Source organism: Bactrocera latifrons, unplaced genomic scaffold (genome assembly GCF_001853355.1).
Source record: "Bactrocera latifrons isolate USDA-ARS-PBARC rearing strain unplaced genomic scaffold, ASM185335v1 scaffold_249, whole genome shotgun sequence".
NCBI classification, from domain to species: domain Eukaryota; kingdom Metazoa; phylum Arthropoda; class Insecta; order Diptera; family Tephritidae; genus Bactrocera; species Bactrocera latifrons.
The window spans coordinates 8,236-25,984 of NW_017536063.1; the positions used below are offsets into that span (position 1 = coordinate 8,236).

Below are 17,749 nucleotides of genomic sequence, written 5' to 3' on the forward strand. Positions count from 1 at the left end.
AGCAAGATCATTAACCGCTGTGAGAAGTTACTTAGAAAGTGTTAAATTAAATTAATATTAAAGCAAATTAAAAAAAATTCAAAGTGTTAAAGAAGAAACGCAAGAATATGGTAATTGAGAATAAGTAAAAAGATTTTTATGCAAATCATTGATTAAAAAAAAAAAAATACTTAATAAAAAGCTGTGTTAAAGAATGAAAAATTGAATTTATAACATTTTTAAAAGAAATAAAAAAATTGCAATTGAACAAAAAAAAAATTTGTAAAATTAGTTTGTGGCACTTGAAAAAGTTTTCTGAAAAAATAAATAAATATATTCGCAAATTCGCTGGTGAGACGTATTCTCATTACCATGTAACTACCGATGGCAACAAATACATACATACATACATATACTATACTATGTTAAACAACAACCTCAAAGTGTTTACGAACAAATCATCATTTCTTATTTGGTTTTATAGTGTTTTGTCCGAACAATTTAAAACAAAATTAGCACAGAGGTTGCCACCTGATATAAAGTTTAAGTAAAAATAATACATGTTTATTTTAAAACGKCTATTAAAATAGAAAAATTTAGGAAAGCTAAAAGTTAAAAATATAAAATTKAAGGAGTTGCCACCTTTTCAAATTATCAATTGCCATTTTTGATATGAAACCAAAAATTAATATTGCAATATACATACTAAAGACGGCTTAACAAACCTCGCATTTAAAAATTATTTTTTTATGACAATTTCTTGCGGACAGTTGCCACCTTTTTTAAACATTTTATTCAATTAAAAAATTTAATATTACGAAGCATTTGTGTGAATAAAGTATTATATTGCTATATTTTTATTGTGAAGAGTTGCCACCCTTTCAAAAGTGTAAAATAAATGTAATAAACTACAAACATTAAATGTTAAAAAAAAGTTCAACAAAGTGAAAAGTTTTTAGAATGCTTTACAAATTTTTAACAAGGTTGCCACTTTTTTGAAACAATTTATTCAATTAATAAATGCAATTTTACAAAACGCTTTTGCAAGTAAATTATTATAAGCCAAAAAGGTTTTAATAATAATTTTTATTGTGAAGAGTKGCCACCTGCTTAAAAGTAAYGAATAGATTAATTTGCGAAAAATATTAAATAATACAAAAATTATATCAGAATGAAGAGTTTTAACAATTTAAAATACATTTTTAACCGGGATATAAATTAAATATTATGATAGATATATCAACATTAAGAGGATTAAGCACTTGAAATAAATATTGAAACTATAATTTAAAATTACAAAAAAAAAAAATATTGAAAATGTAAAAACATATGCTTACACATATAGACAACATTTTTTCTAATTAAATTAAAAATTTAATCATAAATCCCTACCTTAAAGAAAAAGCACGAAAAGAATCTTGACTATGACTTGGGAAAAATATCACATATCAATGAAATATTCGTGGATGCTAAAACATATTTGCGTTTAAAAATAGCTTAATACTTCTTGTTCACTAGTTAATTTATTTACAACAACTCTAAAATTGACAACAATCTAACTAATCGCCCAGGGGCTGAAGCTACTTAAGTGGCGCCGGGGACACACCATTACGAAGCAGTTTTTTATTTACAATAATAAACAATAATTAAATTAAATATTGCTAATATCAGCAGAAACGGAATTTCTATAATCAGCATTCGAGTGCTAACACGCTATTTGTTTCAATTATTTGTTTTTGTAACTCAGATATATAAATGTGCATTAAGGTGATCACTATCTTTCAAGTTGTATTTTTTTTTCTTTGCCAACGCTCCCTGAAGTTTCAATTACCAAATATCGTGTGACATTGCTCAAACTAGAAATCTAAAATCTAAAATTTGGATATTTGAATGTTTCACATTAATTGTGAGGTTATGTGAAAATTTTGTGTATATAAACGTTGAGGTTCATTTCATTAACTAAAACTTTGTCATAGAATTTTTTCCTATAGRACGCTTAGATTTGCCAAAAACCGAAGTTAATACTTTTAAGCCCTTAAAAATTCAAACATGCTAGAAAAATGCGGGCAACGTTTCAACTTGGAAACTAAAAAACACCCTACTATACACACAAAAAAAAAAAAAACTGTCGATAAACAAGTTTTTAAATGCTTTACAGAGATGATATAAAATAATCTCCTCGAATATTAATTATAGAACCAATTAAAGTGGGATAATCGTGAAGCATATAATTTCAGCAAAGTAATATAATATGTGATAAATGTGATGGATGCCAGACAGAATATGCTAATAATATATTTAGATATGCAAATGTTATATAAACTGCTCGGAGTAACACTGTGAGAAAAACATTACAATTAAAATTTTTGTTTAAATATTTAAAAATTTTCATATGAACAGTTAGATGCTTGAGGCTTTTAAGTTGAAACTAAATATTCATAATAAACTTTTCAATAATTACTCGAAATTTTTTATTGGAAGACTGCTTTTTCAAACTCATTATCCGTTAAAAGGGTTAACCTCATTTCCATTCCATTGAAAAACAATATAAAGAAATATGCCGTGAGCCGGAAGTAGATAAAATGTAGTCACGTCGAAATATTGGCAATGATATATATAATAACATTTAAACGAAGTCGTTAAGCGAGTTTGAKTAAACTATTTGAAACTAACCTGTTCATATTATTGTGCTATTACCAACAAATACATCTTCAATATCAAAAAATTGTAATATTTTTTTTTTTTAATATTATTGCAATCTAAAATCGTAACTGATTCGTGATAGCTACTAAAGAAATATCATAAAATTTGTCAGCGCGCCAAAGTGTAGGCAACAAGGCTGGAATATTTTGAAACAACTTTACTAAACGAATTCGAAAATCATCTTGTTCATGTTAATATACCATCAAATTTATAATGAAAACATTTTAATAATTATGTTAAATAAAATTATTATTACTTTTTTCTAGAATTCCAAAATATTCTTATGTCTACTGCCACTATCTATACTGGCAGCGATCACCCCTACCTCAAATGGCGCTAGAATACTCTCTGTGTACTCTTTTCCCGGCAAAAGTCATTTTATGATGCAAAAAGCTATAATAAAAGAGTTGGTAAGGAATGGACATCAGGTAGGTTTGCTGTAAAAATTAGTTTCACTTACCGAATATGCAATGTCTTGTATCTCTTTCAACCGACTCTACGATGCAGGTCAMATTGATCACAGCCTTTTCATTGGCACCACTCAACTTGGGCAGCAACTATACAGAGATACTCATTGAGCCGGTCTATGATTTCTGGAAGGATAGTGAGTAAAMGGAAATAAATGTTTGCAAAGTTATATTTTATATTCCTTGAAAATTTAATTTTATTAAAAACTAAATTTAAATTCGTTAAATGTGCATATGCAAACAAAGATACGATGTTCTTTTACACAAGTAAACATATATAAACCGCGAGCGTCACTGTTGGGGTTCTTAACTTACGCCCTGAACATAATCAGGAGTTCAAATATTTAGCTGATTAGAAGAAATAAATAAATTTTTGCCACGCAACTTTTCAGAAAGATAAGATTATAACAAGCAAAATACAATTGTAAACAAAAATAGTCCAACAGTACTTGCTAAGGGAACCCTAGAAGAATCCAAAAATAGTTGTTTTTCTTTTTAAAACAAAGAGAGAGCAGAAGTGAGAGTTCATTAAAATCATACAATAGAACTATTATCTTCCAAACATGTTCATGAAATTTATCCAGTTATGKGAGATATTCGTATTGCAGAATTTCACTGTATATAATATACATAACTTCTTTATGTGGTTATGTAAATATATGCCATGTGATCAAATAGGACCCAGACTATTCTGTTCGACATCGATTTTGCAAAGGATTTAGATCTTCTGTTACGGGTCTTGCACTGACACGTCTCATACCAAAAATATTAACAAAATTTCAGTGAGTCGATCCATAAGAGATGCTGAGATCCTCTGTTATCTCTCCTATGAAACTTTAACTATTATTTGAGGCTGACAATTTAGATGCAGTAGATATTATGCTCCCGATAGAATTTTAATTGTCTTAAAGATCAAAAAATCTTGTCCAAAAACATTTTTAACTCACATATAGTAAACTTTTGTGATTCAAAAATTATGTGCCAAATAATTTTAATTCGGCTTTGTCCCAAATTATCCCAAAAATTTGTGAATGCTTGTGCTGTAAAAATATCTCTCCATTATAGTAATGTARTGACATAGAAATTGAACGAAATTATGTTGTCCCAAAATACTTCAATTCAAAAAATTTGTCCCAAATTGTAAATATGATTTGAAGAGCTGGAAATGTACTACAAAAATAACTTGAAAAGATAACTTAAGGCTATTTACATAAAATAGCTGTTTTGGATTTCAAATTCATTGGATTAAAATTGTAACAAAAATATTCCTGCTTTCTACTTAATATAAAACTTATATACGAAAAAAGCTRTTTATTTTGGGACAAACATTTCAAATTAAATTCGGATAAAAATATTATTTCCAATTCGAGATGTCCCAAAAAGTTCGATGGCATAGGAAATTGTGAAAAAAGGCCTTCTATAAAAAACATATGCTCTTTCCAGTTTAGTAATAATACAATAACAGCAACGAAAGCTGTCCCAAACAGGTTAATTACATTCGAAATCTGGAAGTTGCTCTAATATAAAGTGACTATGCTTCAGCAATAACATAATACCATAAAAAAATKTCTCCCAAAATTGTTCGACCTCTCTGTTTGAGTCAAGTAAAAGCCTTGAAAATATTACTGAAAATTATACCGAAACTCTCCGGACCTCTCTATTTAGGTCAAAGGTCCGTTCACTCTCACTTTCTTCGACTCAGGTCCTCAACTAAGAGAGACAGGGATAGCTCTCTACACAGTTACTTAGTAGTAGCATTTGTAGATGCTTCTTTAACAGTTTATTAGCAATCTGAAATTGGAAAAAAATCTTCATCACTCCCTCATATAATTCCAGTTAAAGAAGATGCCGGCGCACGTAATATCTTCGAGTTCACCACTATGGATGTGGCGGGTTTCCTTCAGATGTTACAAGTTTTGGGTGTGGCCACCACCRAGCACGCGCTTAAGCAGCCCAAAGTACAGGCCATCATCAATGCCAAGCAAACTGAGAATGTCTACGATCTACTGCTGGTCGAGCAGTTCTACCAAGAAGCMTTCCTGGCGCTCAGTCATATTTACAATATTCCGGTAGTGAGTAGCAGCACATTGGGCTATGAGAACCATATGAGTCAAATGTTTGGCATAGTATCGCCCTGGTCCTATGTGCCACATGGTTTTCTGCCTTACTCCGATCGCATGAGCTTTTGGGAGCGTGTGCAAAACACTTACAACTCACTCTATGAGGACCTGCATCGCGAGTATGTATATTTCCCCTTGATGGATGACTTGGTGGCGAAGTATTTTGGACATTTGCCAAGTGAGTGCAAAGCGGTCACATACTAATTCCCAGTTTCTGAAATCATTGAAGTCACTTCCTTCACAGTTAACCTCCCAAAAGTAACCGTGATGGAGAAGAATATTTCAGTCATGCTGTTGAACAGTTTTGCACCCTTGACTAGCGCGCGTCCAACCATAGACGGTATGGTGCCTGTAGGTGGCATGCACATTTATCCACCCATAGCGCTGCCGACGGATATGCAAAAGTTCTTGGACGAGGCGGAACACGGCGCTATCTACTTCAGTTTGGGTAAGCACCATCTACCTTAATAACAATGCTGGAGTTGCTTAACGACTAACAACTCTATTTCCACCTCTACAGGCAGCAATGTGGAGAGTAAGGACATGCCGCCGGCTTACTTGAAGATCTTTCTTGACGTTTTTCGCACCATGAAACAACGTGTGTTGTGGAAGTTYGAAAATGAGAGCATCASAAATTTGCCTCCAAATGTCATGGTGAAAAAGTGGATGCCACAGAGCGACATACTGGCACACCCTAATGTGCGCGTATTCATCACGCATGGYGGTTTGCTGGGCACACAGGAGGGCGTATACCATGCGGTGCCTATGCTGGGTATGCCCTTCTACTGTGACCAGCACTTGAACTTGAAGAAAGCCGAACTGTACGGTTACGCCATCAGTTTACACTTTCAATCCATCACCTATGATGTACTAAAAAATGCGCTCACTGAGCTGCTAGAGAACCCCAGCTATAGTGCCAATATCAAACGCATCTCGAGCATTTTCCACGATCGTCCGCTGAGTGCGCGAGACACCGCCATCTATTGGATCGAGTATGTGATACGCCACAAGGGTGCTACGCATTTGCGCGCGGCTGGTCTCGACTTGAAGTGGTATCAATTCTATTTGCTGGACGTGATTGCTGTCGTTGTTGCTGGCATTGTGCTAACTCTGTGGTTAGTAATCGGTTTGGTGCGCTTTGTTTTGCGACGCCTTGGCAAGCGAAGTAAACAGAAGGAAGTGATGAAGCAGAAGAGGCAATAGATATAAATGTAGATATTGTTGTACTCGTAGTAAAATAATGAATTAAACTTGTTTCTTATTAAATCTTTTATTATATCTCCTATATTATTTTCCGTATTAGTAGATTTGAAAGGACCAAAATATTGGTCGAACCCTATTATTAAATAAGTGGAATAAACAAAGATCAGCCAAAATTAGCCAAATAAACTAATAAAAAATATTATTTCGAAAGGTTTTTTCTACACACCTCCTTTTTCGTCTGAATTTGATGTTCTACGAAAAAGAAAACCTCATATTCAACAAGTAAGGAAGGGCTAAGTTCGGGTGTCACCGAACATTTTATAGTCTCGCATGATAAAGTGATAATCGAGATTTCAGGCGTGGTTGTGAACCRGTTTCATCCATATTTGGCACATGTCATCAGGGTATTAAGAAAATATTATGTACCGAATTTCATTGAAATCGGTATAGTACTTCCTGAGATATGGTTTTTGGTCCATAAGTGGGCGACGCCACGCCCATTTYMAWTTTTWAAAAAARSCYKGRWKSMRSYTCGTTCTAACATTTCTTCCTTAAAATTTAGTGTTTCTGACGTTTTTAGTCGTTAGTCGGTTAACGCACTTTTAGTGATTTTYAACATAACCTTTGTATKGGAGGTGGACGTGGTTATTATCCGACTTCTTCCATTTTTGAACTGTATATGGAAATGCCTAAAAGAAACGACCCCATACAGTTTGGTTGACATAGCTATAGTAGTTTTCGAGATATGTACAAAAAAGTTAGTAGGGAATGGGGCCACGCCCACTTTCCCAAAAAAATTACGTCCAACTATGCCCCTACCTAATGCGATCCTTTTCAATTTAATATCTTTATTTATGGCTTAGTTATGACACTTTATAGGTTTYCGGTGTCCGCCATTTTGTGGGCGTGGCAGTGGGCCGATTTTGTCCATCTTCGAACCTTCTTATGGAGCCAAGAAATACGTGTACCAAGTTTCATCATGATATCTCAATTTTTACTCAAGTTACAGCTTGCACGGACGGACAGACAGACATCCGGATKTCAACTCTACTCGTCACCCTGATCACTTTGGTATATATAAYCCTATATCTGACTCKTTTAGTTTTAGGACTTACAAACAACCGTTATGTGAACAAAACTATAATACTCTCTTTAGCAACTTTGTTGCGAGRGTATAAAAATATTATGTAGTTGTTCTTGATGGSCAATCTTCTTMTCCAGGTTTTACGCTTTCATTGAAATTAAGTAGGCTGGAGAAGTATTCGCTTTTTAATTTCAGTCAATTAATGMGCTTGTCATCTGTCACTGCATCACTTCTGGGTGTTCTGTAAAAGTACGCTTCGGTCTTGAAACCTTTTGCTAGTCGCCACATCTTTTCGTGGAATTCAYGAGCATTACCCCTRTCGACCAACTTGTCAAGCTCTTCGTACTCACTCATTCCATCTTCAACTCTTGGTATCTTTCCCATTCCGCACGTACTGTGGTCGACTGTAACGTTGCGAGGTAGGCAGTTTTTYACCTCTGCGACTTGGCCCTCCTCATTTAAATCTTTTTTGACATTCATTCGCATTCATCAGTATTTGTAATGAATTTCAATGAGAAACTTTAACGTTTTCTCATATTTCAGGCATTTAGGTAAATATGGGCGAATACAACTCATTTGGTTATATCCTCCCACATGTTTATACTGTATGAATACTCTTAACCCTTCAACTCTTTTTGTACCCCTTTTTTGCACTGCTTTATAGTCACAGCTACAGTCACAGTCACTAGCAACACAAAGACACAAAAGTGTTTCCGAAGCAAATTGCTGTGATAAATGCAATAAATTCAGTTTACGGTGACGCACATACATACAAACGTTGGTAGCTTTCAACGAAATACACTGTATGCTACATATACTACTTGTATGTACATATGTATATRTTGCAGTTCAGAATTTACGACCATTGCGCTTAAAAAAATAAAAGAGTTAAACCAGAAAAGGGTCAAAGGTAAATTACAATGCAGTGTTGACAACGCCATAAATAACAACACGAGTTCTGACTTACTGTTACTCCACATGTATGCATTTATACTTGTATTTTAATTTACACAACGAAAGCGTTGAATTTTTTTCAAAATCTAGTTTAATTTTTTTCGTTACAGATTTTGCTAGATGAGAAGCTGTCAAACCAGATGTCAAAGTAAGCACTAGCATTTCTGTTCTGTAAGCTTTGGCAAGTAAAATTTTGTGAACAATTATGCCGTTGGCCATAAGATTTGTGGTGGTATGAGCAAGTAATGTTTTTACAGGTRAATCCAAAGCAACTGGCAACTTTACGTTGATGTATTCAGATAACTTGAGAAAGTAGTTCAAAATTGGAGACAAATTATTAGGATAAGATGCAGTCATGATAAGTGTAGAAGTCAAGCACAAATCGGTCGATACTGCTGCGATTTCACATACGATATTCGTACGTAGTTTATCAATCCATATTATGCAATTCGGGCCAAAAATATTGAGCTTCCCATTCCCAATAAAGTACCGGTCTTGATCATCACAAAAGAAGTACGACTCAATGACGCCGCCGGCCCATAAACCACATCAAGCCGTTATTTTTGTGGGGATACAGTGGCGACTTATGGAGTACGTGATGATTGCTGCCTGTGCAATAACGTATATTTTGCTTAATGACGAAGTCATTCAGTGAGAGATGAGCCTCTTCTCGGAAGATGATTTTTCGATGTATATCCGGTTCATTTTCAACTTTTGCTCAGCCCAATTAACGAATATACGACGATTTTGGGGGCAAAGCGGCTTTAGTTCTTCTGTCAATTTGATCTTGGATGGATGTAGGCCATTTTTCACAAAATTCGAAACAACGACAATTCGTTGTTGGATCGTATATCTTTCCATGATAAATTGGCAGAAATTGTTGAAGAGAATTGTCAAAAAAYTCCTATTGGTCTACTTTTGTAGCGTCGCTATTGAAAAATCCGCTATTGCTATACATATACTACATAACTACATCTTTTTATTAAAATTTAATATTTATTAATATTCATAATGAGTTTTGTGAAGATACTTTATCAAATAAAACAGTTTTCCAGAAAAGAACTTCATTTSGATCGGTCAGTTTGTATGGCAGCACTATGCTTAAGTAGTCCGATATGGGCGGTGCTGACAAATGTTCATTTCCTTGGAGAGAAAAAAAACGTGTGTAAAAYTTCATTWTGGTATCTCAAAAATTGAAGGACTATTTCGCATTTTTACGGWSAGACGGATGGACGGATTTAAACYTMATATAYCCTGTTCAAAGTATAGAAATTATAATCTGCGGAACGTATTAACTCTCTTTAAGAARTACCTATTCTAAAGTAGCTATTCACTCTTCCCTTAATCACCTCGTCCTGATGAAACTCATCAGTATRAAGAGTTTTATTTGTACAATGTCCGTACCACTCCAACTAGAGTTCATGCGTCATTTCTTTTTAAATTTAGTAGTAGGCATGTGAATTCCATATTCCAATCATACCACATTTGCCAAATTGTTGAGCAGGTCAGGGAATGACTCCTCCGAGACTCATTTATATTTATAATATGTTTGTCGATCAAATATTTACATGTATCCAGAGGCATATAGATCTCCTACTTTCCGTGCTCTAATAGTTTCTGCTCTGGTTAGTTCATTTGCTTTACAGTAGCCGGGCTCATCASTACGTATTGATATCCATTGAAAGGATTATCACTAAATAGAATGTTACTTCCACTATGAGATCAAARCAATCCCTCACAATCTTTGACGAGACAAAGTGTATTGAGACCGACACAAATTCTTTGTGACGRCTAATGTCAGTTTCGTGTGRAGATTGCAGAATTTAGCAGCCTACGATTGCAGCAAGAAAGACTTTGCTCAAGGGAAGTAGTTCAGAAGATCTCATGTCTACTAGTCGACCATTCCCATATAACGGAGCAATTGTGAATCCTCTGGCAAGCTCATCAGTCATCAAATATAAGCGCATCAGTTTGACGATGAAGTGGCTTGATACTATTTCCAATGGAAGCAGACATTTTTGACTACCTTTGAGGGCACTGAGAGAAGCTGCCCTTCTTAGCAATACGTCTACCGCAGCCACTTCTGCCTGAAAAACACTTCAGTTGTACCCGTTGGGCTAAAGCTAAGATTAGCTATATTGATTTCAAAGCCGCTTGGCTTTCTTTAAACATACAATAGGTAAATATATTTCTTGCTGAGAGCACACTCCTTTTCARAACAAAAAGSCTTTCTTTATTCCYGTTYGGAAGTCACTACAAKGGTTTGGTAGACAAAGGCGATTTTCGAATCTAACTTTGGTGAAAAGGCGGCACTTCCATTCGATGAACTAGTTTGGACTAATCCGTGATGATAATACATACCACCTAACCTCTTTCYCCATCTTCTTTAAAACTAAGAACAATATTGGAGATGGAATTTAAGTTAAATTCTGTAGGGTTTCGAAAATTAGGGCTATTTAGTTGAAACTAGAAATTGCTAAGTATCGCAGAATATCCCTTATTATAGGCGACTAATCTAAGCTTGATTATSTCTCGTCGCGATGACTTTTCTTATTATTATTTTTACATTCTTTGAACTATCAGTTATATGTCSATGAATAGTCGATGACGTTTAATGTATATTATTTACTTAAGCCATAGCTTTCACTTATAATAGTTACTGCAACTTAWATAATAAATATTTCTCTCTTCGAAATCTACCGGTAATAGCCGAAATAACAAACAGCGCGCCAGTTGTTCTTCTTTTCGTACCTGTCGTTAATAGGAGACCCCAGCCCGGTTCTTCTCCACCTGGTCTTTCCAATGGAGGGTTATTTTCCTCTTCCTCTGCTTTCCCTGGCTAGTAGGGCGTCGAATACTTTTAGAGCTGTAGTATTTTCGTTCGGACAACATGGCCCTGTCAGCGTCTCTTCACTGTTATGTATTTTGACAGCTATGAGCTGTCAGCTATCAGCTGTTAGATACATATCTCTCAATGCCATCTTTTCTATACAATAGACTCATTTAATGTTACTCACCCTGTATAAACCGGTATTTATTACGCATTTCTTTATCATTTTCTTCAAAATTCAATAACTCTTTATTAATACAAATGAATTTATCTGCGTTTCACAAAAGTAAAAGTAAAATTACAATAATATTTTATTAAGTCAGTACAAAATATATGATTTTGTGCATTTTCAGCAAATTCGATCAAGGAACGAGATAACTAGTGAAATAATTTAGAACAAGGCTTACGAAAATTGGTATAAAACCGGCAACAATTGCTACAACTGGACTCTGAAATGTGAAATGGAAAAGTGAGGCGAGAAACGTATAATTTTGAGTCAAACCAAAAATTGTTTTAGAAAAATGGCTTAGTTTTAAAAATAATTGATTTTGATTTTCCTTTCAACATTATTTATATATATATTTTTTTTTTAATTTTTTGATTATTATTATTTTTTTTTTTTTCATTGCAATTGTATTACTGTGCCGTTGCAAACAAGTGCATGAGTGTGGTGTCGATATGCGAGCGTGTGTTTGGATGTGTGTTTTATGTAATTTGAAAATGAGTTGTTTTTGTTTTTTTTTTATAAAAAATGGTTTAGGCACCCTGTATAATTAGAATTGATAATGTAGCAAATTTGCGCTCCACACATTCATCCGCTCTTGCAGCGAAGCTCTACAGCGTTTAGCAGTTTAGTGGCTGATCATCATGGACTTCTTTACCTTTTTCTCGGTYTTCTCATGGGTGACGGTGACCTCCTCTGTGGACGAAGAAACAATTAGCTTTTATCACTCAAGACTTGAAATGTTGTACAAACCTTCGAATTTCTTTGGCAATTGYTTCACGGTCTCAATGGTACGCACATTCTTCTCGCCGGGCTCAATGATTTCTTCTTCGTACTCCTCCACGATCTCTTCCTCGCTTTCTTCACCGCCATTGCTGGCCACCGGATCGTAAACAGTCTTAACGGCCTTCTTGACGATACCCTCAGCGGTGACAGTGGTGTAATGATATTCGGTGCCACCTTCGATTTTGATAGTCTCAACGGTAGTCACATCACCGGGATTCTCAGATGGTACAACCTTCTTGGTACCCGATTCGGAGCGGAGTTTCTTTGTGGATGTAACATTCTTATGCTTCTCAGCATCTTTCAAGGTCTTCTTATAAGCGCGTATCTCTTCTTCAGTCAATTCGGCCTCTTCTTCTTCGTACACCGTCTTGGAAGTGGTGATAGTTTTTCCCGATTCCAATTTGGTAGAGTAGGTGTACTCAACACCATGTGGCACACGCTTTGAGCTGACAGTGGTGGTATCATTCTCAATGAAATCTGGTGGTGGTGGTGGTATATTAGATTTGGTCTTCTTGGTCTTCTTCTTGTCCTTACTATCAACACCGCTGCCAGTCGAAGAGGTAATTTGTTTGACATTTTGTTCTTGTACGGAGTTCTTGCGTACAGTACGATTGTTTTCGGTGATCTCGGTGCTCTGCGAGAAACGACTTGACTCCTCCACGGTGGTGTGTTGCTTGAAGTTACCCTGTTGTTGGTCGGTACGTTGTACAATACGACGAGATTCAGTTGAATCGGTCGAGTCCACCGAAGATTTTTTCACCAAAGCCTTCTTCTTCTTATTCTTGTCGACGGCAGGCACCTTGTAGTCGTCGGGCAACTCAGCTGGTATTGAATCGAAGAAAGTCTTAGTGCGCATGCTGCGTGTGCCATCATCGTTGATGGTGGTGTAGACTTCTTCGTAACCACCTTCGATTTCGCGTGTCAACATAGTTGTATTTTTGTCGATGCGTACCTCCTTGCCGAAGCGCTTACGGATCTCCAGCTTATTTTGCGCCTCACGCTTCGCATCTTCTTCGCTGACGGGCTTGGGATCCCAGAAAGTGCGCACGGCGGTYTTCAACGTGCCATTTGGCTGGGGGGTGATGGTGCGTACCTCATAACCGCCATCGATAACTTTATATTCGGTGCGTGCCTTGGTAACAGGGTCGACTTCGACTTTGCCGTCTTCGATGTCAGCGGATGTCAAGAGTTCTGCGTGTGTGTGTGTGGGCGGAGTTAGTGTACGGTTGCCGTTGGTTTTGTGGAGTGGTGCGTTTATTGTTTTTTTTTTTTTATAAAGAAAAGAGGAGTGTGTGTGAATAAGTAATATTCGGTGCAGCGTTTGCTCTTGTGTTAGTTTGTTGGTTTTAGTTAATATTTTTTTAGTGTTTAAGCATCTTAAGCAACTAATTTTAACAACTTCATTTAGATTTTCATTCAATAAAGCACTTAACCGCTACGCCTGCGCCAGCTTTCCCTCCCCCCTTCAAGGAGTTATCACTTTGAGAGTAAGCTTTCTGCTTTATAAAATTTTTCATTAATGTTTTTATATGTGTTTGTGTSCGTGTGTATGTAAATATGTAGAATGTCTTGGGCCTTTGGTGAACAGCAACTACAATAACAACTTCGAATTCGAATTCGAGGATTGAACTGTCTTCTTTTTTACTCAAACATGTACTGGGTTCGGTAGTCGGGCGCCCGCGAGCTCCTCAAGGATGCACGTGGGCAACAGACAACCGTAACGGGCCACCAATTTCAGTAACTGTTATTTGGATTTACGGTTGGATTTGTTGGCAAGCTGCTTGGCAGCAGCGCCTTGTGCCTGTGCTTGTTGTGATGTCTGCGGTAGTTGCTGCTGTTGTTGTTGATGATGCTGGTTCTGTYTTGGTGGACGTTGTGGTTGTTGTGTGGTCAATTGTTGTTGCTGTGRTTGCAATGTCGTCTGTTTGCGTGGTTGCTGTTCTAGCGGTTGTTGTTGTTGTGGCCGTAGTAGTTGTTGTGTCTGCAGTAATGGTTGTTGTTGTATGGGTGGYGATAGCAATGGTGGCGGTATTTTACTGCTTAGTGGCACCGGTTGTGGCGCTTCTCTCGGTGCTGTCACCTGTTGTAGTTGTGCTTGCCTTTGTACCGTCACCTGTTGTTGTTGTAGGTGCCTTTGTGCAATTACCTCTTGTTGTTGTGCTTGCCTTTGTACAGTTACCTGTTGTTGTTGTAATTGTCTCTGCACTGTCACCTGTTGTTGTTGTCCTTGACTTTGTACTGTCACTTGTTGTTGTTGTACTTTTCTTTGCACYGTCACATGCTGTGCTTGTTTTTGTACTGTCAGTTGCTGTTGTTGTTGTACTTGTTTTTGYACTGTTACTTGCTGCTGYTGTTGTAATTGGYTTTGTATCGCCCGTTCGTATTCTTGTTGTTGTAATTGTCTTTGTATCGCCCGTTCATGTTCTTGTTGTTGTAATTGTTTTTGTATCGCCCGTTCACGTTCTTGTTGTTGTAATTGTCTTTTTAACTCTTGTTGCTGCTGTTGCAGCAATTGTCTCTGCAACTCTTGTTGTTGTTGTAGTTGTCGTTGTATGGCTTGTTGTTGTTGCTGTTGTTCTTGTAACTGTAACAACTGCTGTTGTGTCTGTACTTGTCTTAGTTGTTGTTGATGTTGCTGTTGTTGTACCGGTCTCGGTGAGGCCGTTCGTTTCAGACTTCGTTGTGTATTAGTATCGTTGTTGTTGTTATTGTTATTGTTATTGCTTATCTTAAGATTAGTATCGTTATTGTTAGTGTTRGTATTTTGTTGTCGCGCTGGCGATCGGCTGCGCGTCGCAGCGCTGTTAGTCGGCGCCGCCAGCAGCGAACGTGTGAACACGTTCTCCACCTTCAGCTCTTCCAGCTTCTCAGCGCTCTCTTGCAACATGCGGTTAATGCGTTCTAAGCGTTCCGATTCAGCAGCCTCCGCTGGCGCAATGCCACCTATRTGTAAAGGGATAAAGTTGTTAGGAGGCATTGGATTTTCTATGTAATGGTGTTCTGCTGCAAATAAGAAATAAATGACAACTAACGGTATTAAAAGAGAGAAGTGCCTTTTTTTTTTTTTTTTTTTTTTTTTTGCAGTGCTGCAAGAGATATTTTGGGTTTCTGTTCTCTTTTCTTTTGTCGAATACTGATCGCTTTACCGATGATCCGATGTTTGATGTAGTGATTGCTAAACTGATAACGATGATGAGGTCTTTAATGATGAAACAAAGAAGAACGAATTTTTCCAATTTTGAAAATCTTCATTTGCTAAACTGATAACGATGATGAGGTCTTTAATGATGAAACAAAGAAGAACGAATTTTTCCAATTTTGAAAATGAAGAGTTTCAAAAATTTTCCATCTACAACTTAAAGTAAGAACTAATACATATATGAACACATTTTTGATGAACCAAGTGTTTTAAAATATAAATTAGTTTTATAAAGRTAACACTGTAACCAATCGAGCAACATAAAGGGAATCCCTTGAGCCAATGAAACAGAAAATAAAACTAATTTTARTTTTTACATGTTTATAGCCAATATATAAATACATATAATGGAACGATAGTTAACAAAAAACACGAATTAAGTCAACAGGTGATCTGCCAACTCTTATTTCGAAGGGTCTCACAGCGTAACTTTTCCATTTAAGTCGTATTGTGGTTTGCGGCAGTATTCAATAATGATGCCGCCAAATTTTTCCAGTACAACCCTTAAATGGTCTACTAAGAATACAACAGAGATGCAGGTAAAGCTAAGGAACTCAATTTGGTCATAAGAAATTTGCCCAAAAGATAGATCAAGTTTTTGGAAACGCTGAACATCAATTTTTTCCGCTTGCATTAGGTTAGATTAGATTGAAAAATGAGGAATGCGCCGCGACTTTAGGTCCATTATACCCTCTCCTAAATCACATAGACTCACTTAGCCCCAGCACATTGCCGAAGTCCAATAGACCACCGGGACCTCTTGCATTTCTGTTCCCAACAACCTGGTTTTGCGTCCGCACTAGAAAAACTGACGCATTGATAAAGAGSTCGGTCCAACTGAAAAAAAAAATAAAACTTTTTTGGAAGACCGACAAGTGACGGTGAATTTCGTGGAAAGAAACTCCACTTTATTGCATCTCAGTTACCCAGCAAATTTTCTTTGCTTCTGAACTCAAAAAACGACCTCGATAGACAGCTTGTAGAATCTATAAGAAATGCTTGAACGCAAGAAATCTGAAAGTTGGTTTTCGAAAACTAAATTGGTTGAAAATGTCATAAAACAGTGGAGTTATTTATTTAAAGCAACTAATTCTGACGTGAAAACTTCAGCAACATTAAAATTAKCGCACAAAAAGCGCTAAATGAGACCAGGATACTTTCGTAAATATTACAAGGAAAGAAAAAAGCAGATTGTCCGAAACAATCATATTCGAAAAGGCTATTAGACGGCAGAGTCATTGGATTACTTGGAGCAACTAGTTTTAACGTGACAACTTCAGGAACATTAACATTAGCCTCCAACACTATCTCGCTAAATTTTGGAAGCAATGAGGTTCTAATTTTGTTCTGAAATAAAAAAAAAAGCGCGTTTCCATGAAGTTGTGGTAAATTTAGTTTAACTGTAGTGAGAATATGATGGTTTACGAAAACAATTTTTGTTGAAAAGTACGATATTTCCAATTAGTATATGTTTATGTTTATTGTATGCAAGACATTTTTAGTACCCATTTTTTTTAATACTTCTCTCAGTGGTATAGATTTATGAAAACGAGTATATGAGTACCTTTTTCGTTAGACGCTCGCCATCAAGAATGCTCGAAGAATGCCCTTGTAATTTTTATGCAGCCGATGAAAGTTATTTCATATTAAATATGGCTGTGTTTTCAATAGCTTATATGCGTACAAACACGTTAAGATATTTTTKACTATATTAAACCTGCTATAATGTAGTGTGCCTTTGACGGAAGAACATACTACACTAACACTATATGTAGCTATAAATAGTCCAATTTGGACCAGTCTAAATGAAGAATATATAGGTCACTCCTTTCGTTTGAGTTTGAATTAGTAAATGCAAAATATGGTTATGAGTTTCGAAGGCATTACGAATACTAACTCGGTTATATGGTAAAATCCAAAAGCATTATGAGTTCTAATTTATACTTAGTTTAAGATTACCCATTGTTGTATAATATGCTTGAGAAATCCCGTCAGGCTCTACTCTTTATTTCCGGTTTTAAAAATATTTTTATAATTAAAAACATACCAGAGGTTAGTCAAAGGTTAAAATTACAAAAATATCGTTATAGATTGATTTTCTTAGTTATCGATAATTATCGATTATTATTATAACTTTAAATGTAGTGTAATATAATTAAAATATTTTTATATAAAAAACCGGAAAAAAGCTTCTTTTTTTT

The 17,749-nt window shown here is 35.8% G+C and overlaps 3 protein-coding genes across 3 annotated transcripts; 1 reads left to right on the forward strand and 2 right to left on the reverse strand.

Moving 5' to 3' along the window:
* LOC108969323 (UDP-glucuronosyltransferase 2B20-like) lies at positions 1-6,545 on the forward strand. Its single transcript, XM_018933960.1, has 6 exons — positions 1-110; positions 2,949-3,110; positions 3,190-3,286; positions 4,986-5,447; positions 5,514-5,717; positions 5,790-6,545. The coding sequence occupies exons 1-6, from the start codon at positions 108-110 to the stop codon at positions 6,470-6,472; spliced, it is 1,611 nt and encodes a 536-aa protein (XP_018789505.1). The 5' UTR covers positions 1-107; the 3' UTR covers positions 6,473-6,545.
* A 5,398-nt stretch (positions 6,546-11,943) lies between these two features.
* On the reverse strand, positions 11,944-13,778 carry LOC108969313 (the record flags this gene model as incomplete). Its single annotated transcript, XM_018933947.1, has 2 exons — positions 11,944-12,259; positions 12,317-13,778. Coding segments are annotated over 2 exons (1,530 nt in total), but the record flags the coding sequence as incomplete, so codon positions are not given.
* On the reverse strand, positions 13,687-15,326 carry LOC108969314 (putative uncharacterized protein DDB_G0271606). The gene has a single exon (XM_018933948.1). The coding sequence runs from the start codon at positions 15,324-15,326 to the stop codon at positions 14,094-14,096; it is 1,233 nt and encodes a 410-aa protein (XP_018789493.1). The 3' UTR covers positions 13,687-14,093.
* Between the last annotated feature and the right edge of the window lie 2,423 nt (positions 15,327-17,749).